Raw genomic sequence first — 27,812 nt, 5'->3', positions numbered from 1 at the left:
GCTCACTCAGTACACATTAGAGAAAAATATGAGTGTTAAAATTTTGTTAAAATCTGCGAATACCAGGCAACTGGCTGGAGACTTGAACAGATTTTAAGAAGGGGAACGAATTCGCCATAAACTGGTTTTCGCGTCAGCTTAAAACTGACGAGTCGTAAAACGTAATGGCGGTATAGTGGCTGACCTTGAAATAATGTCACTTGACAGAATACGCGGATGACTCTCGTATGACTCTAATAAAGAAAACTCAGCTTAAAACGGAAATATAGGTACTTGTAAAAATATATTCTATAAAAAATAGATTCACTAGATTAAATTTCTTTATCACAGATACCATTGCTTTTTAGCAATTTATGTAAATTTGCTATTTTTTCTTCCAATTTCTTATAATTCAAATGCTGCTTATCAGCTCTACAGCTTCTAGAGCTACCGCGGGAGCTTGTTCTAGATTCTGGACTGCTTCCTCTAGACTTGAAAAGTGATTTAGTTCGATGGGGTGATAGACTGTGATTTCTATTGAACGAAGTAACATTTTCGTTTGATTCTATACATTCGGGGTCTGCATATTTTGTACTGGAACTTGAACTACCTCTACTGCGGACACATTTTACAGAGCTTTTCGTCTTCCTATAAAACATCAAAAAATTTAGTTTTAATATATTATTATCACAGATTTAATATTTCTATATTACTAGTGACCGTAAGTGTAAGCGGGGACCCTTTTAATAAATAGAGGAAAACACACTTCAAATTTCACATTTTTTATCAATTTATATGGTATGAACATATATATATATATATATATATATATATATATATATATATATATATATATTGTTATGGTATGAATATATCCAAAATAAATTATTAAATAATAATAAGATATAAATAAAGCAATAAGTTCAGTTCTGTTATTCGGTTACTTAGAGCAGTTTATCACAATAAAATAAATAACATTCTTTATATTAAGTTTTGGCCAACACTATATTCTAAATTATTATTTAATTTTGACAAATCCTGTATAATCATAGAATTTAATCCATAAATTGACAGATAGACAGGAGCACCAACTTCAAAAAATTTATGTGACATACCAACATAAATTTTAAGGTTATAAATGATAAAATATAAAAATTTTGACAACTGCAATGATAAAATTAATAACATAGGAATGAAATAAATACAACAAAGAAATTATAGAATAATATTATTTGAATAAAGTCACAATAATTAAAAAATGTAGAAATGACAATTTAGTAACTAACTTTTAAAATAAATATCATTGGTTAAAAAAACAACAAGGAAGAAAAGAATCAACAACGAGAAAAATTTTTGGTAAGAAAAAAAAAGAGTAAAATAATTTTAATTGAAATTTAAAAAATTAAAATCTTGATAAAAAAGGCATAAAATATTCAAAGGATTGATAATTAATAATTGTAAAAGTGTAGTAATAAGAAATTAGTGAAAACAATTAAATAAAGTGAAATAAGTGAGAATACTCACAAAGGGACAATTTCCAAGATAAAGAAGTTGTGAAAAGGAAAAGAACAGGAGTGGAACTACAGCGGAGTATCTGTTTATTCTGCAAGGCCGTAACAATTTCCAATTTAAAAAAAAAGAAATTAAGAATACAACATAACAAACACTTAAGGTACTATTCTATTAAGTTTAAGTATTTCTTTTAGTATATAATATTTGAGTTCACATTTCCATATAATTTAGTTTTATGAGTGTATGAGTGTATGAGTATGAATGAATGAATGAATGTTTGTAAAATAAAATAATTGTAATAGCTAGTTAAGAAATTGTATATTTTGAATATTTTATTCATTATAAAGAACAGACCCGGTCTTAAAACTATTATCATCTGACCTTATAACCATAACAATTTATCGCAATAAAATTTTTTAATTTGACCTCACAATATAATACCCTGAGAATAAAAAAAATAATAATAACATAAAAAAATAAAGAAATTCAAATAATTATTAATGGCGCCCAAATTAAAATCTGATTTTATTAAAAAAAATTTATAAAAATAAACATTACACATTATCATACCATAACAATATATAATAAAATAGTTTAAACATAAACTGATATAGTTCTTCCAATATCAATTGCAGATTATAAAAACCCTTGCCGACAATTTTGTTTGATCTACCATAGGCGTAGATAACTCATTTTATAAATTTATTATTTTTATAAGTTCTTTTAAAAATATGTATATCTAATGCGAAAAAGTATTCGTTAAAACGCAAACGAATCATTATAATTGTATTTAATTGAATATTAAATTATAAAATGTAAATAGACGAGTAAAATGTACCCGCCTGTAAGGGAGTTTGGTTTAAATAGGGTACCAGACGTGAACTGAGCCATTTTTGTACCCCATTCGTCTATTAGAACTTCGGTAGTCTTTTATCTGATGCAAATAATCGCCATCGAATGATTCCTGACGATTCGGTTATTGCCAACCGTTTATTCAGTTTTTTGTGTTTAAAACCTCATGATGACAAAAATTGATGCAATGTTTCTAAACTGGTATAATTCTATTCTGGATATTCTGCTACCTTCTGCTGTAGTACTTCTAATGTCGTAACCCTGTTCTCCTTATATGTATAAACTATAAATTCACGTACGTATAAAATCTTAACTAGCTGATAAATTTCACCAAGCCACGCCACTGCTTATCGCAGACTGTCCAACGAAATATTTTAAAGAAACTGTGTACATACGCCTTTCGTCAGCTTCGGCCAATAGAAATGCGTATTTATGAAATATTGATTGTCTTCTGCAATTGATATTGGAAGAACTATAATTCTCAAAACTGGTCTCAGCTTCTACGCCTATGAATTGAAACACTAAACAATACGCATGACCAACTTGCGATCATGCGCACTAGACTCAACGTATAATAAGTGAAACAGACTCTACCTATGAACCGACTAACAATACAGGAGTATTACATATATGATAATAACTATAATAAAATGTGGTTATACAGTATTATGATACACATAGCTTTTGTTTTGTAAATGATCTTATTTATTTCAAATTGAACTGATATCTATCATCAGCTCACCTATTCTCACTTTGATATGTTAGGTCAATACAAAAGTGAAATAAAAAGAAATTCACGAATATTAACCACAATTTTAATCACTAGTCGTTAACCAAAAAATAAGTAAATCTAACGTCAAACTTTTGAGTCATCTGTAAATGTTGAACTGAATTATTTCCGTAAAACAATGGTCGCATTCAGCGGATGAAACCGTTGTGCAACTGTTGTAAAACCCTAGCGTTGGCGCATACGCTACTTAACACATTCTGGAGCGGACGCCATGTTTCGGGGCGCTTTTAATTTGTGCTAGGTAACGATAACAGAGCTGAAATATGATAAGAGTGAACCAAAAAACCGAGGCAGAATCAGACTAGAAATTTATTAAATCCACTGTGTTCTGTGATCAAACGTTATGTTGTAGCATTCTTAGAAGAAAAATGATTGAATTGAATGGTCATGAGGATAGGAAAAATGAATTAAAACTCCATGATTTATTTTCCACAATTTAATGTCCATTTTTATATATGTTACCGGAAATGTAAGAAATCTAGGAATTGTTTACAAATCCTAGAAAGTTTATATAATTCTGAAACTATTTAGGAAATGTATAAAATATTGTTTCAAAAACTATTTAATACGTAAATGCCCTAGGAAATGTGGACAATTCCTAGGAATTGTATATAATTCCAATATCGTATTAGGAAATGTATAAAAATGCTTCCTGTAATAAAACACGTTGTTAAAATGATAATAATAATTTTTATTAAAGCACTCGTTGAGACAACAACGTTCAGGTGGTAAGTCATAACGTAAAATCTAATACTTTTCATATTATCTTACTAACTAAAGCTTCGAAAGTCAAGTATCTAGGAACTTTTAAAATGTATTTATCACAAAATCGATGTATTATTCTTATAAAGTCATACTTTCGTTTGGTAAGTAATCAATCTGTTAATTAGATAATTATAAATGTCACAATATTAAAGTAAGTCTTTATATTATTATATTATGTTAAATGTAAACGAGTCAGTCCATATGGCTAGTTATTTTTGCAGGGTAAGCCAGAATGGCACCTCCGTCATCTCCGTACACGGTACATCCTCTGCATCAAGAAGAACTCTTGGTCACACATTATCCTGAGAACGAGAATATAATTGTTTTAAGATTCTGTTCTTGGTACCAATTTGATAGAGCTCATCATTGGCTTTAGCCAAACTACACCTACTCGTATAATATTTCAGGCATCACCACATCCTATGTCAATATTTCCTATTGCTATTTAGACAATGTGTAGATTTCTTAGAAAATGTGTTTAATATAATTTATTTTACACATTGCCGTGCAATTTTAGGAATTACATATATTTCCTAGGAAGGAATTACATACATTTCCGGTAACATATACATATTAAAGTGCTGCATATACATTGTAATTATTTAAAAAACAAACTAGACAAAGTACCACCACATAAAGTAACACTCGTTAAGTTTAATAGAAATAATTTCGTTTGAATAAACAAAAAACATACAATATAGCCTCTATAGAAAAAATATACTTGTCAAAAACTAATAATTTACAGAAATCAAATACGGCTTCCCAGCGAAATTCAACACGTTCCCGATCACTACCGCTACCAGTAGGTAGCGCTAAGCGCTACGTACGCTGAATGCGACCAATGGTTAGTGCTACAAATGGTGAAAGTTGGTACTTCATAAGCGTCATGTGGATTTGATAATGGCAACGCCATCTGTGTGTCAGTCACACGACTTAATGAGTTATGTATTACCTTGGTTGAGCCCAATGATTATTAGGCTTGAGAGACTCTGTTTGCCTTGAGCGTGCTCTATCGTATTCGGCACCTGGCGATTGACATCTTTTATACATTGTTTTTAGGCTTGAATGGGATGCTTTATTTATTGCAGGGATTGTCAAATGGTCACCTAATCCCAACCTGTAAATATAAAATAAGTGTAAAATAGAATTTTCGCAACAGTAAATGCAATAGTAACTTAATATGACTTGAAAATACAGCTATTTTATAGTAGCCATTTTCGATAGGGTTTCAAAGGTACTCGTCCCAACAAAGGAAACAAAAGTTTTGGATAATTACATTCTTATTTTTCAACATAAACTTCTAGATTTATACACTTCTTCTAGCAATAATAAATAATTTTTGACTTGCTCTTGTGACCTAGTAAATGCAATAGAACTTTTTTTCCAAATAAGGCAGTTTATGCTCGTTGCCAATTATCAAATTTGCATATACTCGTCGTCAATAGTTTTTCCTTTCTCAACATAATCGATAAATGTATACTAAAATTTCGTAACTATCACCTTGCTTGAAGATGAAATAATCTCTGCTTTCATATTTTTTCACTATTGTTCAGATTTTTCCTTTGTGTGAATTGATTCTGCTTCTTTAGAGAAAAACTAAGCATTGAATGCAAACATATTCACGGTACTGTTTTTGCTCGAGACTGAGCAAACGCTGTATCCTTCTTGAACTCAACCTCTCTAATTCTCTGTTCGAAGTTCCTACTACTGAAGGTAGAATCAAATTTAGCTGTTATATTGATTGCCTTTTAGGTGGAAGTATTGTACTGTAGAGAATTATATTTTTTGAAACTTCTAGTTTCTTTTCTTTTTCACCTAGCTATCGTTTTTCGCTTTCTCTCATTTCTTTTCTTTTAACTAAGTACCCAGTGTAATGTTTGTGGCAGACGGCGACATCGTAACGAATCCATATCAAGAAGGGTTATTTAATAATTAGACGAAAAGCCAGCGAGTGTCAGTTGCTTAGAAAACATGAACACTGTTATTTGGTATTCTGTAAATCCGAAAGACGGATGGTTTCAAGAAAAGACATATTTTGTTTAAAAGTGTAAAAGACGTAAAGACGACAGATTCAATCTGATACTTAGTGTGGTTAAACCATTTTATTACGGTTCAGTCGTAATTTCATTGTTCTTTCTTTTTTTTTAAACTTCATAGAAGAAGCGGAGGTAATACTGACCACTTAAGGAAAAATCAATGTAACACAAATACGAATATATTCATTCCTCTTTCTTTGTTATTATATAATTAACCATTTATTGATCAAACTTATTATTAATGAACACTTGATTTTTTATCGTCACACCTTTCGCAAAAAAATCTAACATCTTCATCATCGTCTTCGACACCGGCACAATTACAGTGTGCCCATAAAGAACATGCGGGGCATTCTGTCAAGTCATAAAATGAAATGAGAGCAATAGAAACATCAAAAGTCTTATTCATCTTTGCTGTATGAGTATTTGCTTTTCTTTTGAGTAGTCTTCTTTGTAGATGTCTCCTTTTCTTTTTCTTTTTGTGTATTTGGTTGTTTCACTTTTCTCTTCTTTTCAGTAAGAAGATTTTGTTCTACCTTTTTTGCGCTTTCTTTCAATTCAACGATAGGAATATGATTATGGTTGGATGTGGCTTGAGGTGATTGTCCGCGACACTTTGTAATTATTATGAGCTTTTATTTTGTTTCATTAATTTTAATATGCCACTTTTCAACTCATTTCTCAATTGTTTTATCCTATCCTGTATTTTTGTTGCTGATTCGATTTTATGTGCAGGGTAATATAATAAATATAAACAGCTTTCTTTACCTATATTATAATTCTTTGTGGTTTTAGCTGTGAAATTTCATTTATTGAGGATATAATGGAAAAAATAATAAATATAAACTTTCTCACGAAAGGCATATTTTTACAGGTCAATTGCTTCCGCTTAAAAATTTCTGCAATATGTATAAAGAAGAACTGTACTATTTTCGGAAAAATCTTCTATAGCCAAGATATACTTACTTACCTGGATGACTCACCGACTTTATTTAATTTTGCCTTCAAATTTTTTTCCGAGCATTTAACTTTTGCCAACTCTTTCGCCAATTGTATTTTATCATTTCTTAATTTCTCTACTAACTCATGGTGTGAATTCCTCTCATTAACCACACATTTTTCTAAAGTACTAACTGCTTTTTGTAAGGATAAAACTTGATTTCTAGGCTTCTTTCCAAATTGTTTCGTCAAACGTCTGACTTCCTCTTGCAATTCCACATTTTCTTCTGTAAGCTCATCAATCCTAAAAAGTATTTGGATGTTATTTTATTGATTAAATTCAACCGAAGTCTGGAAAAGAATTGAAATCATTGGATTTTCTCAGTTTCCCAGTAATGATTATAATATCTACATGGACAATTTAAATTGTGTAGTCTTAATAATAATAGTTATCAATAGAACTAGATATTGTTATAATTTGAGCTTTTATTTTTTTATCTTCTTCAAAAAATAAACGACATAGAATTGATAATAATGATAATATCGATAGTTATCTGCATCATATCACTTAAAAAATCTTCACGTCTTGATTAAAGTATTAAGTAATGAAATTTAAATGGCGGTTAGGTGGTAAATAATTATAAGCTGTGGAGCATAACTGCAACCCCACCTGTTTCTTTCGAAGATAATCGTCTACTACTTTAGGTAATTAAAATTAAAACTGAAATAAATGCACTGATTGTGAGTCAAATATTGTTAATCAGTCATGCAAAATTATAGTGATGTCAGCTTTGGCTTGTCTAATGAGGATATTATTAGGCGAGGCAACCAAGTTGCGTAACCATTCGGAAAAATAGTCGCTTACTCGGTCACTGGACATTGTGTTATTTGGAGCTTATTAGACGAAGGCAGTAGTCGCACATCAACCTTTGGACTTCCGACTGTCTACCCAGTCCGACAACCGTACTGGCAACCACTGGCTGCTTAGTCTAGTTGCGCTCCTACGTAGCATACATTATCTCAGTCACAGATAATGACTCAAAGACATATGTGACTACTATAGATAAATAGTTGAAGAAGAACGTTGTAAATAATATACTTATTGCCGAAAAAATTATCAGTGCAATGGTAACAAGATTGTCAAAAGATGCCCAGAAGCTAACTCGAAAAGACATTTGCAGTCGTCTTGTAATATGATATAGACAAGACAAAGTATATTGTAATGTTTTTATTATTCATTTAAACTATTTCTAATAGTGGGATGAATTTATACACGCTGACTCTTGCTTTTCAATTTATTCAATTTTCCCGATTAATTTTGACTATTTCTTTCCGTTCACTATGACTTTTAATTATGAAGTAACTCTCGCTGCTAAACAAGGAATTTTAATCAGGAAGGAATTTCTAGAATTCCAGGAAGTAAGCAAAGAAACAACTAAACAAAAATGCATTCCTAGAAATTGGTAAAAAAAAACAATATAAACAAATCGCCGGTATGATAAGAACATGTTTAAAAACAAACATCACATGAATTCTACGAACCGGCGTAATAGCAAAATTTCAGACTTCCATTATAATCGAACAGTACCGGCTTCATAGTCCATATCGTTGACGAGTTCGTAACAATATGTTATTACAAGGTTAATAACATAGGATAAGTCATGAATTTATCGGTGATCGGTGATAGAAAACACCGAGGGAAGTTACGTAAAGGAGTTCTCTTATATCGGGATAACGTACCCAGCACAAAGCTTGGAATTAGTTGAGAAGCTTTAGAAATGCAAGAACAGGAGGATAAATGTCTCCACCAATCAGTTGATCAGGGGCTAGGCAAAAGAATCAACACTCCTAACAATAAATGGAATAAAATAGAATTAACAAGTTCACGAATATATTTCTGATGCAAATATGAATTACATTAGACCTCCCCATATCTACTTCAATTATGTTCAATAGTAATAGATTAAAGATATTGTAAGAATCTGAGTGTAAGTTCAAAAAACTGTTGGTAGCCTACCGTTTCTGTAGAAAAAATATTTTCTTCGAATCGTTATTATTAGATTTAATCGCCAATTCTTCTCTAGCTCTGGCTAATTCTAGCTCTAGTCTTCTTATGGTAGCTTGTAATATTACAGGATCTGGTGGACCACAATATTCGAGAGGTAAAGGGTAACGAATTCTAAAATAAGGTATAGTAAATGTATATAGTTAATTATCTAAAATTAAATTACCTAACTACAACTACAACAAGTATTATACTTTTATTATTTTAATATGCATTTAATGAGCTGTTAACGGTATTATATAATATACTAATTCAAATATGCGACCCATCTATTCAGTCAGTTTTTTTTATTAAAGTGCAGTGATCGTTGGCGACACTATTATCTATTCTGTCCTTGTAAAGGACAATTAATATTTGGTATGACTATTTAAAGAAACATGAAAGGAATTATTCCAATGAACATACCTTAATATAATCTAAAATTTTTGGGTAATTAAGACTAATAATAATTGTTCACCCCATGTTAATTATTGTTAATTTATTTAAACCTGAATGGCAAGTCTGTTGCATTGATAGAAAGATAGTAGCTAATTAAAATCATTTACCGAAAAAAACCACTACCTTAAAATTGCAATATTTTGCTATTTTGTAGTGTAAAGCCCAACATACTGTTGAAAACGTTTGTTTTATACTGAATACACTGTTTACACCACCACTACACCAACGCTCACGTTTACTGTCTGACGCGCGTTTCGATAACCAACTTAATGACTTGACTTACTTGTTTTGTACAAGATTTTCCCACCAATAAACCTTCTCCCGCGAAAATTAATTCCAGCGGGAAAACCACCTTGGCGGGAATCTTCACATTCATTTCTTGACTACTAAACTATAGAGTGGGCTGTAAAGAATTAGACCTTTATCCCTATTTAAACTACTTTTACACCTAGCAAATTCAAATTGAGCTTTTTCCAGTGGAATTGATTTTGGCGAAAGTTTATTGGTGGGAAAATTTAGTATAAAACAGGTAAGTCAACTCGTTAGTTTTTAGTTTACGTTCAGTCTCTTAAAGATAATAACTTGGTTATCGAAACGCGCGTCCTACAGTGAGTGTTGGTGTTGTGGCAGTGTAAATAGTGTGTTCAGTGTGAATATAGAGAAAAGTTTCAGAAATTACAACTCAGTAAATGTTTGGTTTGATGCAACCAGCCAAAACAGTTGAAAAGCTTTTATTGGAGGCTTATGGACAGGTTTTCAAGCAACCACAGACAAAAGACAGGATTATAGTAATTCATATATGTATAAAAAATCTATAGTCTATTTTCTTAGAAAAATAGCACGATCTTTGTATGATCAATGAACTCAGATTGCAGGAATCATATCCGACCCGCAATTTATCTATCCTTATTTCAAGTATAGATAACATTACTTATTTAGATATTCTTAGTCCCGATTCTGGATTCACAAACAAACACGGAGGGTAGTAAATTGAATCAACAGAGGTCTCGAGAGAAAAATATACTGTTCGGTAGAATTTTTAGACATATCTCAAGCCTTTAAGAAACTCTGGAATTTGGAGCTAATATCTAAATTCAAAAAATCTGCCATATGACATATTTGAAGTACTTGAAAAACAGACATTTTTTGATTGAACACCAAAGTGCGCGCACAGAAATACAACCAATTCAAGCGGGCGTCCCTCTAGGAAGTTTGTTAGGACTAACACTTTATTTGTTATATATAGTTGATATGCCTACTACAAGCTTAACGACCGTAGAAACGTATGTCGATAATACCACATTATCACATGTAGATCCAACAAAAGCATCTTCTAAATTACAGACTGCACTGGACAATATACAAAATTGGCAAAAAATATGGAGAGTGAAAACAAATGAGAGTAAATCAGAAAATTGTCCTCCTAATAAAAGGGAAATTCTCATGAAATATCGAAATTTATTGATAAATCAATGAAAAATATGATGGCCTCCAGAATAAATGAGTTTTGACGATTTAAATGTGAGGGAATGATGGAATAGTATTATTTATTTTTTAAATATGTTTAAAAATTTGACTAGGTTATATTAACTTACAAATAATGAAAGAAAGCAAAATGGTAATTATGTAGAAAGTTCCAATAAGCAAAAATGTACGGTAACCGAGTCGATATAGTCTGAGGGTTATTTTTTCACTTTTATTCAAAATGAGAAAAAGACGGTGAGGGAATGACAATACAAATAATAACCTAAAAAAATATCGCAACATAACGTTTCTTTACTATCTAGGCTACGCTTTCTAACTCTAAAAACATATTTTATCACGCCATCAAAATTGAATTATTATAGTTAACTATTTATTCTTCACTGTGATTGAATGAAATGTAATCTTTAAAAAATTACAATGGAATATAAACCAACAATTACTCAATTTAATATCAAGAAAGTTTAAAAATTCTTATTTGGACTATAAACCAGATGGAGTGGGGAGAATACTATTTTATACAAAAGAAACTTATATATATTGGATTATAAATATAAAGTTGAAAAACTCAAATCATATTATATGTATTTAACAAAATAATTTTCATGGTAATTTGTTGAGTAAATAAAGTAATTTCAATTAACCGGTCCAAATGATGCCTGTTGCGAAAATGACAACTTTTTAATTTTTTTTGATATTAAATTAACTGACCAAATATTTATATAAGTTAACCAATTATCAGCGAATGCTTTTCGACCAATTAATAAGATCAATTATCATTTTATGACTAATTTCTGACCTTTCAGATGGTATAATTTGTCAATCGAAATTCCACACATGGATTTTGCGGAGCCATCAGGGACGGCCTCTACAGGAATATGGAAGCTCGAATGAATACGAGGGTTGAGTGAAAACCTGAACTTAACCTAAAGAAGTGAGCCGTTATCAGCATAATATATTTTCGAATGCGTTGAGGGATACTCAACAAAATTTCAATCATTTTGGTTGCTCCAGTTTGACAATCGTATAAGTGATTCATTGTGAAGATTTTTCTGAAAATTGAATATCATGCTGTCAGTAGATATTTGTTTTCAAAAAGCAATACGTTTAGGCAAATGAAACAGGAGTTAGACACCGTGTAAAATTTTGGGCAACTGAATTGAAACATTGCCTAGTCAGCTAGACAGATGACCAGCATTCAGGGCTGCCAAAAACTACGACCACCAGCGATATCAAGAAAAAAGTTCTACAAATGGTACTGGTACTTCCGTTGGACTAAGGTTAGATAGCTAGAAGAGGCTATTGGCATATCAAAAGAACGCATTTACCATATTCTGACTGCAAAATTATGTCTGTGAAAGCTATCTGAGCTTTGGGTACCACATTTGCCTACTTTTGACCAAAAGCGCGCTCTAGTTTTTATTGACGTGGCTTAAGCAAATTGAGTCGGATTTTTTGCGTTGATTTTTAACTATAGGTGGAACTCATATCCACCATTATTAAGTTATTATTATAGATTTAAAAGACTATATTGAAATATAAAAATGATCACGTTTTGTTCTTTGTTAGGTCGAAAACTTTTCAGATAACCCTCGTATACCATTTATTTTAGGAATCACAATATTTCTGTAGATTTCCAATTTTTTATCTACGAATTTAATTATTGTCAAATTGTAGTATTATTCGAAATTGCGATTATCTGTTCAGTTTTTAAGTTTATTATTGATATTTTTGGTATCCACATTTTGATTCTTATATTTTCGATCATCAAGATGTCGCATATTTATATGAATAAAACAAAATAGCATTCAATGGATTTTATGAGGTGTGATGAAAAAATACGGCGAATTCAAAGATGACATAAAATTTGGATGAACCTTCAAAATACTGCTTGGTTAACCATGCAGTCATCCCAACGTTAAATCCATGACTGGAAGCATTTCTAAAAGGCGCACATAATCTGTCATAGGATTCTTGATTTAAGGAATGATGTCCAAACGTTTTCCTTCAATCTAGATATCGCAAGGTTCTGGATATAGCGGATAGCGATCAAAACTTGCGAAAAGCGACATGTGGCACAGTATATTGTTATAATGAACAACAAAGTCGTCGGTACATTTTTCGGCCAGTTTCTTTGCATTCTACAAACTTTCTAGTACCACTTTGTGGAATTTGTTGTTTATACCTGTTCCCGTTGAATCGCACTATGCTTTCACAAATGAAGAAGAATGATTTCAATGACGGGCATTTTTAGGACGTTGTAAGTCAGAGTTGTTTCACTGGAAGCTCTAAATTTTTGTTTCAAAGTCATTATCATATGCTTCAAGCTCCATTAACAATTTTTAAAAGTGAAATTATGACCTAACTCCAAACATTAGTTAAAAAGGTTTGCAGGGATCTGTACAAGATTGTAAGTTCTTCACTAAGCTCTCGAATAGTTCCTTCAACTTTTTGTAGATTATATGTAATTTTGGATAGTGCTATAAAAATTAATTCACCGAATTTTTTGTTCAGACCTCATATATACTTTACTTACTTATCAAATTCTACTACGTAAGTTACTATAAGATATCTTCTATTATTGTTACTTGGTCCTACAGCTTTGGTTATTTTTCTTGATCTTAGTAATTCTAAATCTTCAAAAGTTAATAAATCTAATGTAACACTTTCGCTAGTCTAAAATTAATTGAAAAAGTGATTATCAGTAACAGTATCGTTAATATGCATATGCTATTTATTCGAAAATATGAAACAAAATAGTATAGGTAAAATAGGATTGAACCCGAAATTGAATTGTCTCAGAGGTTTTCGGTTACTGAATAAGCTTAGCAACTTGTAACTAAAAAAATTTTGAAACGCAAATAACTCTAAATCTAAGAAGAATTCGAAAAAAACTGCCCAAACAATAAATGTAGAGCACAAAATTTTCTATAAAAAGGTGTTTAGTCATTTTTTCGTTGGAGCCACTATTTCTGAGTAAATCTTCGTTGGCAAATTCCCGCCATTGCGAATTCAAGCAAATTTACTTTCCAGGCGCTCTAAAAACTTGGAAAATTGTGAAATTTTCGAAAATCTTGTGATATGAAGAGGTATATTGACCATATAAGCACTTAAAGTTTCAATGGCTATATTTCATAATTCACCATACTAACAAGCAAATCCAACGAGAAATTTGTCGTACGTATTATTATAAATTTTTTTATGTATATAACTCACATGAACTACTTCTTGGTTTCAAATGAACTAACTTTTAAGAAATGTCGATACTCATTTTGAAGCTTAGAATCTCAGCTTCAAGTTTATACAAAAACATTCTCAGGATGTATACGTATTCTTACAATTTTGAAAATGCATATAAAGTTCAAAATATCCCGTTTTTCCGTAAATATATCTTTAAATATCCTAGACTGAGTTTTTTTAAAAATTTTAAGTTGTATTTGTGAAAGCACGTTACTCAGAATCGATTGCGAGTCGTGACATTGTATTCAGACATTTGGTTTAAGAGAAGGAAACTTTTCTTCTCGCCTCTTTCCCATGAGTTAATTTGCCACCTACAGAGAAGATCACCGACAACCACGCGCGTGCGTAGACGACGTGATAAGAAGTAAACAGATGCCAAGTCCGTGCTGCATTACTGCCTACGAACCAATTTATGGAGAATTTTGTGCTCTATAGCTTTGGCTCCGACAATTTTATCGAATTCTACATAGTTTTCGAGTTATTCGCGATTCAAAATATTTTTGAGTGTATAAACCAATTTTAAGGTGAAAATTTTGAGGTTAGGAAGAAATACCTGTAATACTTTTTTGTAGATAATTTTGTACTCTACATTTTTCCTCAGGTAGTTTTTTTCGAATTCCTCATAGTTTTCGAGTTAATCGCTTTTCAAATTTTTTTTGAGTTTCAAGTCTCAAAATTTCGAGCCTGTAATTCTGTTAAGACCTGCTAAAATTATTCAGTATCACAAAACCTCCCAGAATCTAGAAAATCCAAACCACCCAATTCAATTTAAAGTTTTAGCTCAAAATCGACTATTTTAATAGAATGTCATCTAAATTGCACAAAGGAAAACGATGAAAGTTCATTAATTGTTGAATTTATTTATAATAACAAGTTTTTCCTCTTTTAAAAAACTGTACTATTTGGTACCTAAATTAAATACACGGAAATATCTCGAAAAGTTCAAACTAAGTATGAATAATTTGGAAAAACGATGAAAGGTTGTACGTAATTGTAAAAAATGGTAGGTATCCACTAATCAAATGTTAGATACGTAATTTAGTCCATTAAAAGTTACATTCCAGATTGAATTTCTCAGAAGACGCAATTTTAGATTCTTTAATATCAAGTTTTTAGAAAAGAAATTCATTATTTTGTACATAATTTACTTTTTACAAAAATCCTGAAATAGATAAATATTAAAATTTTTATACGTTGTGGAGATAAAACGCTAACGGAAGGTATGCGATTTTTTCAATGTAAAATACCCAGACAGACTTGTCAGCCGATCAGCAGTGAATGAAATTAAGAAAAAAATTCATATTCAAAATATTTAAAATGCTAATATGTCCTAAAGTACCAAAAATCATGAAATTTTATATTTTGTTAAATGTCAAGGTTTGACTCAGTGTACGGATCCACCGCTACATTCTTGAGACGAAAAAACAGTGGATTGCAAACAGTAAACCTGCTCCGGAAAAGACCGGAAAAGTGATGACGACCGTTTTCTGAGATACTTGTCATTGGATTCTGTTCATCCACGATCTTAATAAAGGTAAAACATATAATTTTTTAATAAGATGAAGGAAGAAATTGTAAAAAAACGACCCCATTGCACTTAGAATTAGTTTACTATCTACCATATTCACTAGATCTGAGCCCTAACCTCAAAATTTTCCTTGCAAGAGAGATTTCCTTCAGATAAGAACCTTACTGCATACGTAAATGCCTAATGACAGTAGAAAGACGGCAAAATTATTTGGAAGGGTTGAAAAGATGAATGACTAGCTATATGGAAAATGTCTTGATTCTTTGTAAGGTCGGAAATTTGTCAAACATGTGCTCGGATTTGTGACATTTTGCACAATCCACGATTTATTAAAAGAAAATTTTTATTTGCAAAGAAAATTGTCTATTTGGTGCCGATTCACACACATAAATTTATGCGAAAATCTATGGAATTTTAGAACAAAACATTGTTGGTTATTACATTTCTTTCTGATAAATTGTTAAAAAAATATCAGTTCATATTCATTTACGAGGATGGTCCCATAAGTACCTGCTCCAACAAAAATTTTGGAAAAAAAATATTTATTTTCCAACATAATCCCCTTTTAAGTCCATATACTTTTCCCATCGATGTTCAATAAATTCGATACCCATTTTATAACAAGAATTGTCAAGCTCCTTAAAATAGCCATTAATTGCCGAAATCACGTTTTCAATATTGGAAAATCTTTGACCACCGAGCCATTTTTTCAAGTCTGGGAACACAAAATAATCTGAGTAGGTTGAATTTGGCGAATAGGGTGCATGAGATAACAAATCAAATTTTAATTATATATTTCGGCTATTGCAATAACGGGAGTGTGAGCTGGTGCATTGTCTTGATGAAACAATACCTCCCTCTCAGCCAAATGCGGCATATTTTTGCTTGATTTTGTCGCTCAAATGTTGCATTAAGTTCGCATAATACTCGCCGAAATTATCCAACGCGCATCCCACCATGACCAACGCCATGACCTTGCCTGCAGTTGTAACGGGTTTTGCCTTCTTTGGAGCTTGTTCTTCCTTTTCAATAAATTCTTTTGATTGTTCTGTTGTTTCGGGTGTGAAGTGATGAGCCTACGATTCATCCATAGTTATGAATTGGCTTCATTTCTGTGGAATACTGCCAAACACTCAATGGAAACATCTTCACGACGCTGTTTTTGTTCCAATGTGAGCAAACGCGGCCCCCATCTTGCGCACCAGCTTTCTCATGTCCAAATTTTCGGTTAATATGCGATGTACTGTACTTTTTGAAACGCCTAGTATGTCTGTTAGCTTGCGCACTTTCAGTTGATGATCCTCCAGTAGCGCTTCGTGGATTTTCTTCAACATTTTTGGAGTCGTCACCTCATTTGGTCGATCACTATGCTGATTTTCGCACGTCGTACGGCCTCGTTTAACCCTGTTATGTTACTGTTGATAACGAAGGAGCAGTCTCACTCACAGTATTATCTAGTTTTTATATTGGTTGGGCTAATGCCTTTCAAATAAAAGTATTATATCACATAACGATAACCAAATGTTTACAAATTGAAACAAATGCTATATAGATTGTGTACTTTCGAATACAATGGTATTTTTCAAGTAACTACTGCCATCTCTAAGTCAGGCGAGATACTTGGGACCATCCTCGCAGAGGTTCCATCCACCTATTTTTCAGTTCCCTGTAAATTTTTTGAGTAGAAGAGGAGCTGAAAGAATAAGAAAGCTCACTGGTATTTGACATCTCTGTCTGCTAAAATGTTCACGTTCCTGTGCCTGTCAAGCACATCCTTACCTCACATTTTAACCTTATGGAAACACTCAATTGCGCCACAGAAATCAAGAAAGTCAATAGAGTATACCATCAGAGTATATAATTCATATAATTTATGTAAAAAATTATTGAAATTGAGATTTTACTCAGTTGCGAAATTATCCTAGTTTCCGGTACCTATTTATAACTATAGATAAATATTAATGGTTCCCTATAATTTTCAATCATCTTCTCATGTTATTTATAATAAGCTTCTTTAATTAGTAATAATGCAATATCTTTATTAAGGTTATTGATTTTGACCCTGAAAACTATTCTGAAGCTATTTAGATATGTTTTTGAGTTAAGTAAAATCGGTTCTGATTCAGTAAGAACTATTCTGAATTGTTCTGAAGCATTTAAAGTTTCTTAAGCGCTATTTAAGCGGATTTTACTGTACATATATATATATATATATATATATATATATATATATATATATATATATATATATATATGGAAGAAAAAGCCTATTCCTCAAGAATTCTGACTTACATTCTAGGAAGTTTGACATAAGGAGTTAATACGAGGACGGTAAATTATAATTCAAAATTTGACATGAATGGCGCTCCTGTCGGACGAGATATCATATGATCGTTCAGTTTTCAGTCTTCCGTCCGTCTTATTTAAATGACCTCTCTCAAATGTTCTGGTTTGGTAGCGATCAATAGTGAACGTTTTCAGTGAATTCGTAAACATGGATAAAATTGGTCATCGTTATGTTTGAAAGGCGTTAGTCGAACCAATATAAAAACTGAACTAGATTCTAGTCTGCGTAAGATTTCTCCTTCGTTATCAACAGTAAAATATAGACTAGCAGAATTTAAACGAGGCCATAAACACCTGCGAAGACCAGCAGCGCAGTGGTCGAGCAAATGAGGTCACGACTCCAAATATGCTGAAGAAAATCTACAAAGCGGTATGGACGTTCGTCGACTGAAATTGCGCGACATGAGAAAGCTGGTGCGCAATAAGTGCAGTAACTTCTAAGAGTTGAGACTTCGACGAGTGAACAAGTGCGACAGTGAAGTGAAGTGAAAGCGGACTCAGGTACTCAGGTGAGACACTGATTAAACTTTCTTTTTCTTTGCAGGTAGCTGTGCTTTGACACAGCCTTTTATTTATAATGAATTGAAATACTTCTGCATGAAAGAATTGTGTTTGTTAACACAAATTTGATTGTGCGGAATTTCTCCGTTATCGAAACAGCCGTACTTCTCAGTACGGCTTAATAAATTTTTTTCAGGTAATTTCAAGGAAATTGTAGAAAATTTAAATAAAAAAAAAGTAAGACAAGAGTACAGGCATGGAGCCTGAAAACCCCAAATGTAGGGAAAAACCCTACGATAGGGGAACATCGAAAGATAGGAAACTACATGAAGCCACAAAAGAAGAACTGAAGGAAATAAGAGACGAAAATAAGCAATTGAGAAGAGTAATAAAAATATATCGGGTGAAAATGGAAAACATGAAGGAATCAATGAATGCACTACAGAACCAAGTAATAAAACTGTTAGAGCAAAATGAAAAAAACCAAAATAAAGGACTAACTCAAACGGAAAACAAAATATGTGAAAGGAAATGCGAGAGCCCGACCATATTAATGGAAGAATCAAATAGCGAAGACTGCCCAATGGAAGAGGAGGATTTCACTCAAGGGAAAAACAAAAGAAAAAGGAAGACAAGGAAAAGCAAAACCACGGAAGAAAACAAAAACGAAAGTAGTGAAAGTGGAAAAGAAATAGAGGAAGAATTAAAAAAAATAAAGAGAGACGAAGAGGAAAAACAAAAAAAACCAGAGAGGAGGCCACCTCCAATTATATTGAAATCCCCACTGATGTGGACTGTTATCAGGAAACAACTGATACAGAGAAGTATCAACGCCCAATGCAAAATGGGCAGCTTCACGGGAAAGATCACCACGCAATCAGTGGATGATTTCAACAAAATGAAGATGCTCCTGAGCGAGCACAAAGAAATAGAGTGGTACACGTACGCACTCAGAGATGAAAAAGAAAGAAAGCTAGTGATAAAAGGACTAGCAGTCAACACCCCAGCACTGGAAGTAGAAACCGAGCTGAGGGAAATAGGATTGAAACTTAAAAAAGTATGGCAACTCTCGAGCTATACACAAAAAAATGAAGATAATACAAGAAAATTGATACCAATATACATGGTAGTTATCGAGCCTGCAGAAGAGCAGTCGTACAAAAACCTGAGATATCTCTGCCACACGAAAATAAGTGTGGTAGAACAGAAGAAACACAACGGACCTGTACAATGCTACAGGTGCCAAGGTTTTCATCACGGACAGAGCACGTCCACACTGTGTAAGATGCGCAGGAGATCACAGGGCCGCGGACTGTACCCTGAGTAAAACGGAGAAACCAAAATGCAGAAACTGCGCAGGAGATCACCCAGCCAACTACAGTGTCCAAAAAATCCAAAAAAAGGGGAAACTAAAAAACAAACGACAAAAACCACGATCCCAGGAGTCAGCTACGCCCAAACGGCCAAGAAAACGCCGTCAGCCACAACCTCACAAAAACAACAAGGAACGGGCGAGATATTGAGTATGCTGCAGAACATGCAGGCACTCATAGCGACATTAATAGCTCAACAATCCAAATAAAATGACAAACAACCTACCTAGTCAAATAAAGATCGGCTCGTGGAACACAGGAGGACTACGAATAAACCAAAACACTATGGGAGTGATCTTGGAGGAAGAAGATTACGATATCTTCGCTATACAAGAAACGAGATTGCCAGGTGACACACACAGATTCACCTGGCCAGGCTACAACGTTTATAGAGACGATATAAACGGACGCTCCGGAGGTACAGCGATCTTAGTGAAAAAAGAGTTGTACCAACACCGAATAAACTCACCGGACTGACTACTTAGCATGGAGGCGACAATAGTAGTCAGTAAAACATCATACGGCGATATTAGAATAATATCAGCATACGTACGGCCTGACACTACAATACACGAGGAAGACGTGTTAGCAGTACTCCCAGATGGTAAAAAAGGTATTATCATAGGAGATCTGAATGCCAAGTCCCCTGCGTGGTACAGCATAAGAAGAAACAGACAAGGAAGAAACTTGGAGAACATCATAGAAGATCACCCATCCTATCAAGTGATAGGACCAGTAAGACCGACACACTACCCACCAAACGGAGGAAGGCCCGAGGTTATAGACATCGCTTTGTTGAGATCTGAGAAATCTGATTAGGGAGAAAAACCGAATAGCTAGAAGAGCGCAAAGAACACAAAATCCAGAAGAAAGAAGGAGAGTCAGGGAAATGAAACAGGAAATTCAAGAAAAATTACAGGAATACAGAAGCGAGGAATGGAACAGAAGGATAAACGAACTAGATCCGCAAAAACTCGGATTATGGAACATATCTAAAGTCCTAAGAGAAGAAAGAAAACCAATGCCGCCAATACACGGAAGCAACGGGATGGCGTATATAGACAAAGAGAAAGCAGAAGAGCTGAAAAACACAATGGAATTTCAGTTTACACTGAACGAACATCCCAACGAAGACATGGACTTCTCAGACATGATTGAAGAAAATATAAACGAATACTTAGAAGACGAGGAGGACCAAGAAACCCTAGGATTCGCAACACCGATGGAAGTGAAGGAATTACTTAGGTTCGCATCAGCAAGGAAAGCACCTGGAGTAGACGGAATCTCAAACAGAGCTCTGAAAAACATGCCAAAAAAAGGTATGGCATATCTTTCGAACATAATAAGTGGCATGCTGAAGACAAAACACTTCCCATCGAGATGGAAACAAGCAGACATTATCATGCTGAGAAAACCCGGGAAAGACCCCACTTTCCCCCAAAGCTACAGACCGATAAGTTTGCTACCTGCCATGAATAAAATCGCAGAGAGAGTGATACTGAGGATTCTGAACGAACAAACAAAGACACTAAATACAATATCAGAGGAACAATTCGGCTTCAGGAAAAATCACAGCACCGAACAACAAATCTTGAGACTAGTAGAATATACTACTCAAGGTTTCAACCAGAAAGAATCCACAGGGGTTATCTTCCTAGACGTAAGCAAAGCCTTAGACCGAGTATGGCACGAGGGCTTGCTTTACAAGATGAAAGAGGCAGGATACACAAAACCGCTCATAAAACTCCTGAGCACGTACCTCAAAGACAGGAAGTTTCATGTGAAGGTTGCAAATGAAGAGCAGCAGGCGGGAGTACCGCAAGGAGCGGTACTATCACCATTGCTGTATAACATATACACAGCAGATATCCCGAAAACGGAGAACACCTTGACAGCGCTATATGCGGACGACACCGCAATAGCAACGAGATGCGTTAAGGTGAAAAACATCACGAAAATACTCAAAACGCTGCAAAAGAGATGGACGAATGGTGCAAAACATGGAAAAGACAAGTCAATTGCGAGAAAAGCCAAGCATTTCTCTTCAAGAAAAAAAGGAGCCATCAACCCGACCGAAAATAAAAATTAACAACGAAGAAATCCAGTGGACAAAAAAGGCCAAATACCTAAGCTTAACACTAGACCAAAGTCTCATTTTCAACGAACACGTGGAAAACATTGTTGATAAAGTGAGACAACCGAGAGCAAGACTATGCGGATTAATCGGTAGAAGAAGCAAGTTGAAGACGGAAACAAAACTCAGATTTATCAGGAGTATAATAATACCGATTATAACGTACGCCTCTGTTGCCTGGGGACACACGTGCAAAACAAACAGGAAGAAACTACAGGCTCAACAAAACATAACGCTGAGACAAGCACTAAATGTTCACTGGACAACAAGTAACGGGGAAATATACGGAGAAACGGGACCTGAAAAAGTTCTAGACATTGTGGACCATAGGGCAGTAAAGCTATTCGAGGAGTTGGCAACGCACCCCAACGAAGAATTGAAGGAATTCATAAGATACACTAAGGAAGACTACAAGAAACACAAGAGGCCCAGAAGACAATTGGATGGATAGGTAAAGTAGGTTAAGTTAGATTAGTAGTAGTAGTAGGTTAGGTTAGTCTAAAAAGTAGAAAAAAAAATACACAAAAAAAAACACAAAAAAACACAAAAAAACAAACAAAAAAAAATTTCCCTATCCACAATCCTAGGTTTTCAGAGACAACCCACAAGAGGACACCCCCCGACACGGTAACTCTGCGTTTCATAAGTAAATGCAGAGTTATACATCGGGGACAGCTATAGAGAAGGGGAAGGACCACTCGGATTAGATCCTTTCCTACCGGTAGGAGGTAGGAAGAGGTTTACCCGAGGCAGCGAAACACATACACATATACGAAGACATCCAGACCAAGAAGCCAAGAGTGTATAGCCAACAGGCTAATCTCTTAACAAAAAGATAATACATCCCAGAATCTCCCATAGACCTCAGGGGAGAGGAAGGAGTCTACACGCGAAACTGCGACGTGAAAGAGGATGAGGACCTGTCGAAATGACAGGGGGTGGTTGGAATGTTCTTCTTCGCACCCACTCGTGGATTTATCCGGGGGTGGATGCCTAGAGGGACGGGCTCGTCTCAAGGGAAATTGTGTGTGTGCTGGTGCGCAAGATGGGAGCTGCGTTTGCTCACAATGCAACAAACATGGTGTCGTGAAGATATTTCCATCCAACAATGAAGCGGTGATGTCGGCAGTTAATGCAATTTTGTGGAGCATGACGATTGTTATTATAAAAAGGATATCGAACTTATTGAACATCGCTGGGAAAAGTGTATTGAGCTAAAAGGAAATTGAAAAATGAATATATTTTTTTCCAAAATTTTTGTGCTTTCTTAATTATATTAGATATTTTAGAATCCTATATCTGAAAGAGACACTTGAACAAGAGCAAGCCTATTTTGGTCTTGTGATAATTATTGTAGTGATGTCACGGGGCAGTGTGCTGGAATTCATCAATAGATTCCAACAACATATACTTATAAACATAATTAAAACACATTTACAAATGCAGCTAAATGTTTATGTGTCAAGGAAGAGGGATCAACTCTCTGTATACAAGCTTATGCTTCTCAAATATACATTCCAACCCATCTGGTTGTATGGTATTCAATTATGGAGCTGCATTATATTATTACATTTGAAATAGTAGCCTCCAAAAGTATCTGGATATGGATAATGTTGAATAAAAACTATAGTGAAATTTTCTATGAACGACGAGAAGAGTGAAGAGGATTGAAGTTTTCGAATTAGTGAAGTGACTTAAGAATTAGTATAATGTGTGTTTATAATGTATTTCAGCAGCAGTTCATTTTGGGTATAAAAAGTTTCAAATATTTGGTGAAAAATTGCTTCGTTTATGAGGAAGTGTTGGCAGGATGAAAGTAATCCGCGTACAAGCCGATAGCGATAGTAGATGTTGGAGCTAAGTGTAAATACTACAGCAAGCAACCGTTTTCTAAAATATAATGTGACAAAAAAAGGTTGAGCGCAAAAATAATATTAATACAGAAATATTCTAATTCACTTAAAAATAGTGAATAGTGCCAAATCTCAAAGGCTAATTTAATAAAATAGATTAAAGGAGAAGCATACAATCTTTGAACGATTAAAGGAGAAATATCAAGACGAACATTATTCGATAAAATTATTGTAAATCATTAATATTTATTTATAGAAATAGAAGTTGGAGAATAATATTTTCTTCACAGCAATGTGAAACCTAAATTAATAAATAAAAGTTTAGTATGAAAATTCAAAATTCTCTAAATAAAAATGGTCTGATATGACGTTTTTTATAAAATGAGGGTATTTGATTTGCAACAAAAACTGTATTTTTTTGTATGAAACTATAATTTATATAGGTGAACCATGACAACCATTTGTATCCTTTTTACCATGATAGTGGCCGTGAGACGAGGGATGAAAACCCACAAACCTGGATTTCACTTCTTCTCACAAATACACCCTAAGCCCAAAAAATGTAACTTTTCAATGGACTAATTTGCTATACATCTAAGTAAGATTTTGAAGTTATTCGTGTGATTATTATTTATTAAGTAAACAAGGAAGAATTGCCGCTTGATGTCAAAAGGCCGGTTGAAACTAATGCGATAAATGCAATAAAGGTTATTTCGACATAGAGGATTGCTTCGAAAAGTAGAAACACCGCTTGAACATATTCAATCAAATTAATACTGTTATTCAACCTATGATAAAGGATAATAACAACAAAGATTTGAAGATAGGCTCGCTACTATTGATACAAACCTCGTATAATCGCCCAATTGATTTGCTGTTGGTATTTTTGTCACAATAATTCATTTTAAAATTTTCATAGTCGAATTATTGGATACAGAGTGAGAGAGAGAGAAAGAGAGAGAGAGAGATAAATGCTGTAGACAAACGCTTGTAAAAACTAAAAAACAAACATAAAAATAAGTAAATAAAATAAAAATTTGAATGTACAGAAGTAAACCATAATAAGTAACTAAATTATAGGTAATAATTAGTATATAAATCTATTAGCAAAATTAAACCACTATCCAGCATGCCCGGAATTAAATACAGTTTCCAGTAAATATGCCCTCATATTGCGAAATGTGGGAAAATATGTTATAGATTTGATTTCAATTGGCAAGTGATTGTGTATTATTGTGTTGTATTGTGAAGTATTGAGCCCTCAACTAATTCTGAACGTGGAGTAGATAGGTAAAGGTCGAATTTGGATAAGTGTTCTTATGAATTAGGCAAACGGATTCAAAGAAATAAAGAAGGATGACCTAAAATTTTCAATCTATCAAAGAAGTCTGCAAAAAGACATATTTTACCACTGATGTCTACATAGGCGATGTTGTTTATAAACAGAAGAAAACAGGGGCTAGTTCTTAGCCTTGCTTGCAAGAAGACATTGTTGTATCAACCCTTACAAGCTGACTTCTGTTGGTAAGGTATGACTTGAACCATGCGAGAGGTGTTCCTCCCGCAATATTATGATTAACACAAACGAAAACCTTAGAAAAATCACAAAAAGTTGTTGCAGTTTAGTGATGGCTGCTTAGGCTAGAGTAGATATCAGTTATTTAGCATTAGTTACTTAAAAACCCAAATTGATGGGTAGTAAGTATTTTATATTTATACATAAATGATAAAAGCCTCTTTTTGACCAATCTTTCTATGATCTTAGACATGGGAAGGAGTGCAATTGGCGATATGCTTTATGCTTTATTTTTATCTCCTCCTTTATGCAGAGACATAATTAAAGCCGTCTTAAGGCAATTGGGAAAAGTACCATTTTGAATTGAAACGTTTACTGAAGTGGTAAGGTGATTGGATGTACGATCGGGCAGACTCAAAAATATTTATTAATGTAAGTCCATCAGTTCCACGTGAGTCTTTATTTTTGATGTCATTAATTGTACAGCGAAGCTCTGCTAAAACTACAGACATAAAGAAGATCATAAGAAGGAGTTAAAGAATTTGATAAATTTTTGGCTACATTCACAAAATAATTATTAAGGGTATCAGATGAAGTAGAGATTATGCTCTAGTTATTGAAGTAATAATATTTCAAGACTTACCCTTAACAGTCCTGATTTGATCATAGCTATAAAAATATCAAATTGCTTAAAATTTCCGGTTTTGTGTGTCAAATTTTCTATATCTATAACAAATAAACAAATGTAAAGAAAATACCAAGTATCAAAAAGTTGATTATTCAGAAAATTACATAAAAGATAAACAACATTAGTCATACAAATATTATATTATCTACATTAAATTATTTAGAGTATAGGGGAGGTAATGGGGAGGTGTCCATAGATATGATCACGAAGTAGCTTTACTAAAAACTATAAATTTATAGAACAAGTCGACGCAATAGACAAATGTCTCTAAAATGGACAAGTTGGGGCAGAAATATATGGTCCAGGTCCAGTCAATGGACTCAGAATCTTCCATTTTCCAGGTGGAAACATACGCTATCCTTACATGTGCAGCTCGTTACGTAGTAACTATCTCAATGCAAAGATATTCATACTATCAGACAGTGGAATAGCCTTACAAGCACTAATTCAAGCTAGTATTATACTCCATCGAATCTTTTAATGCAAAGGGAGCAGACCTGGCTACATCGGAGTACACGGCAATCCACAAACCGATCATCTGGCGGAAAAAGGAGGGACAGTTACTTCCATAGGACCACCTTTCATAGGTTTCCCAACAAGTCAGCAAGTCATGCTAATAAAAATGTTGGAAAACGTGAAGAAATCGGAAACATGGAATAAGACCCCAGGTCTGAAACAATCGAAGAAGTCTAATTCTGTGAAATTTGCTAAATTTTGTTCCTGAAGCTAAGGGCGAAATATTATATGTCCTGATATTATTTCAACAGAAAAGAACAGTTGGAATTTCTGGAACCGTTGGCGATATTCATATTGAATACACTGTTTACACCAACACTCACAATTACACTGTCTGACGCGCGTTTCGATAACCAAATTATGTTATGATATTACCTCGAGAAACTAATTCTTCGGGTAATAAGCAGTTTACAAATTACTACATTTTGGTGGATATGATGCTTCATCACAGGTGACTAAAATGTTAATTACTAAAAGCTTATCATTTACAGAAGATTAGTCCCTACAGTTTCAACTAGCTTATCGCATAGCATCTAATCATGACGGTCTGGATTCGGCCAAGATGGTTTAAGCGTTACTCCTTGGTGACCTTTTATAACTATTTTCTGTTTAAGCTGATATGATCTTCATTGATTAGGAATAGAGGAGCAATAGCTTTGTCAGTAGGTCAAATATTGAATCAGTTTAGGGACCGACAATTTTGAAACAGCAGATGCGATCGTTCCTAAAGTGATTGGGAATATGACCCGCGAACAAAACTGGCGATCAAAGTTTTTCTATGTAATTTTTAAGCTAACAAAAATAGACTATCGTTCATTAATAAGCGATGTTTAAAACTGATTCAAACAGAACATTATATCTGAACATAATAATTTCAACAAAAAGTCTTATTTTCAAGATTTAAGAATCAAATTTCTCGCTTGAATATAGATAATCCAAATTTTCACTGTTGTATCATATAAATCTTCTACTTTCTAATAGTTCAATATATTTTCTAAATTATACATCCGTTAAACTGAACATACCGAGTTGCATTTTTGATTATATTATAATTATTATTATTATCTGCTGCTTCATAATTTTACGTAAAGAAAATATGTCCACTAAAACTTACATGTGGCATCATAACTACATTGCCATTCTTCTCCAGAACTTTTATCCGTAATCAATATTTCTAAATTATTGCCGATTATGTTCATTTTAAACAGAAACTCTTGTCCATGAAAATTGCAAGTTGTTACTAAATTAGGATCAGCCAT

General features: G+C 33.5%; 1 protein-coding gene across 1 annotated transcript; it reads right to left on the bottom strand.

Moving 5' to 3' along the window:
- Positions 1–311: 311 nt before the first annotated feature.
- On the bottom strand, positions 312–27,812 carry LOC130444662 (centrosomal protein CCDC61-like). Its single transcript, XM_056779938.1, has 7 exons — positions 27,668–27,812; positions 25,993–26,075; positions 13,395–13,534; positions 8,891–9,052; positions 6,905–7,177; positions 4,851–5,015; positions 312–627 (listed from the first exon to the last, which is right to left on the bottom strand). Exons 1-7 carry the CDS (start codon positions 27,810–27,812, stop codon positions 312–314), a joined length of 1,284 nt encoding a protein of 427 aa, XP_056635916.1.

This window comes from Diorhabda sublineata, chromosome 5 (assembly GCF_026230105.1).
Source record: "Diorhabda sublineata isolate icDioSubl1.1 chromosome 5, icDioSubl1.1, whole genome shotgun sequence".
Lineage (NCBI taxonomy): Eukaryota > Metazoa > Arthropoda > Insecta > Coleoptera > Chrysomelidae > Diorhabda > Diorhabda sublineata.
This window is presented reverse-complemented; position numbering and strand designations above follow the sequence as displayed.

What these genes read in the sequence shown, in the direction of transcription:
- LOC130444662 (XM_056779938.1), bottom strand. Translation starts at nt 27,812, where the DNA reads ATGGCTGATCCTAATTTAGTAACAACTTGCAATTTTCATGGACAAGAG. An exon ending in ATGTAGTTATGATGCCACAT is followed by an intron (nt 26,076 to 27,667) that starts GTAAGTTTTAGT and finishes TATTTGTTATAG; the next exon opens with ATATAGAAAATTTGACACAC. An exon ending in TACGTAGTAGAATTTGATAA is followed by an intron (nt 9,053 to 13,394) that starts GTAAGTAAAGTA and finishes ACCTTATTTTAG; the next exon opens with AATTCGTTACCCTTTACCTC.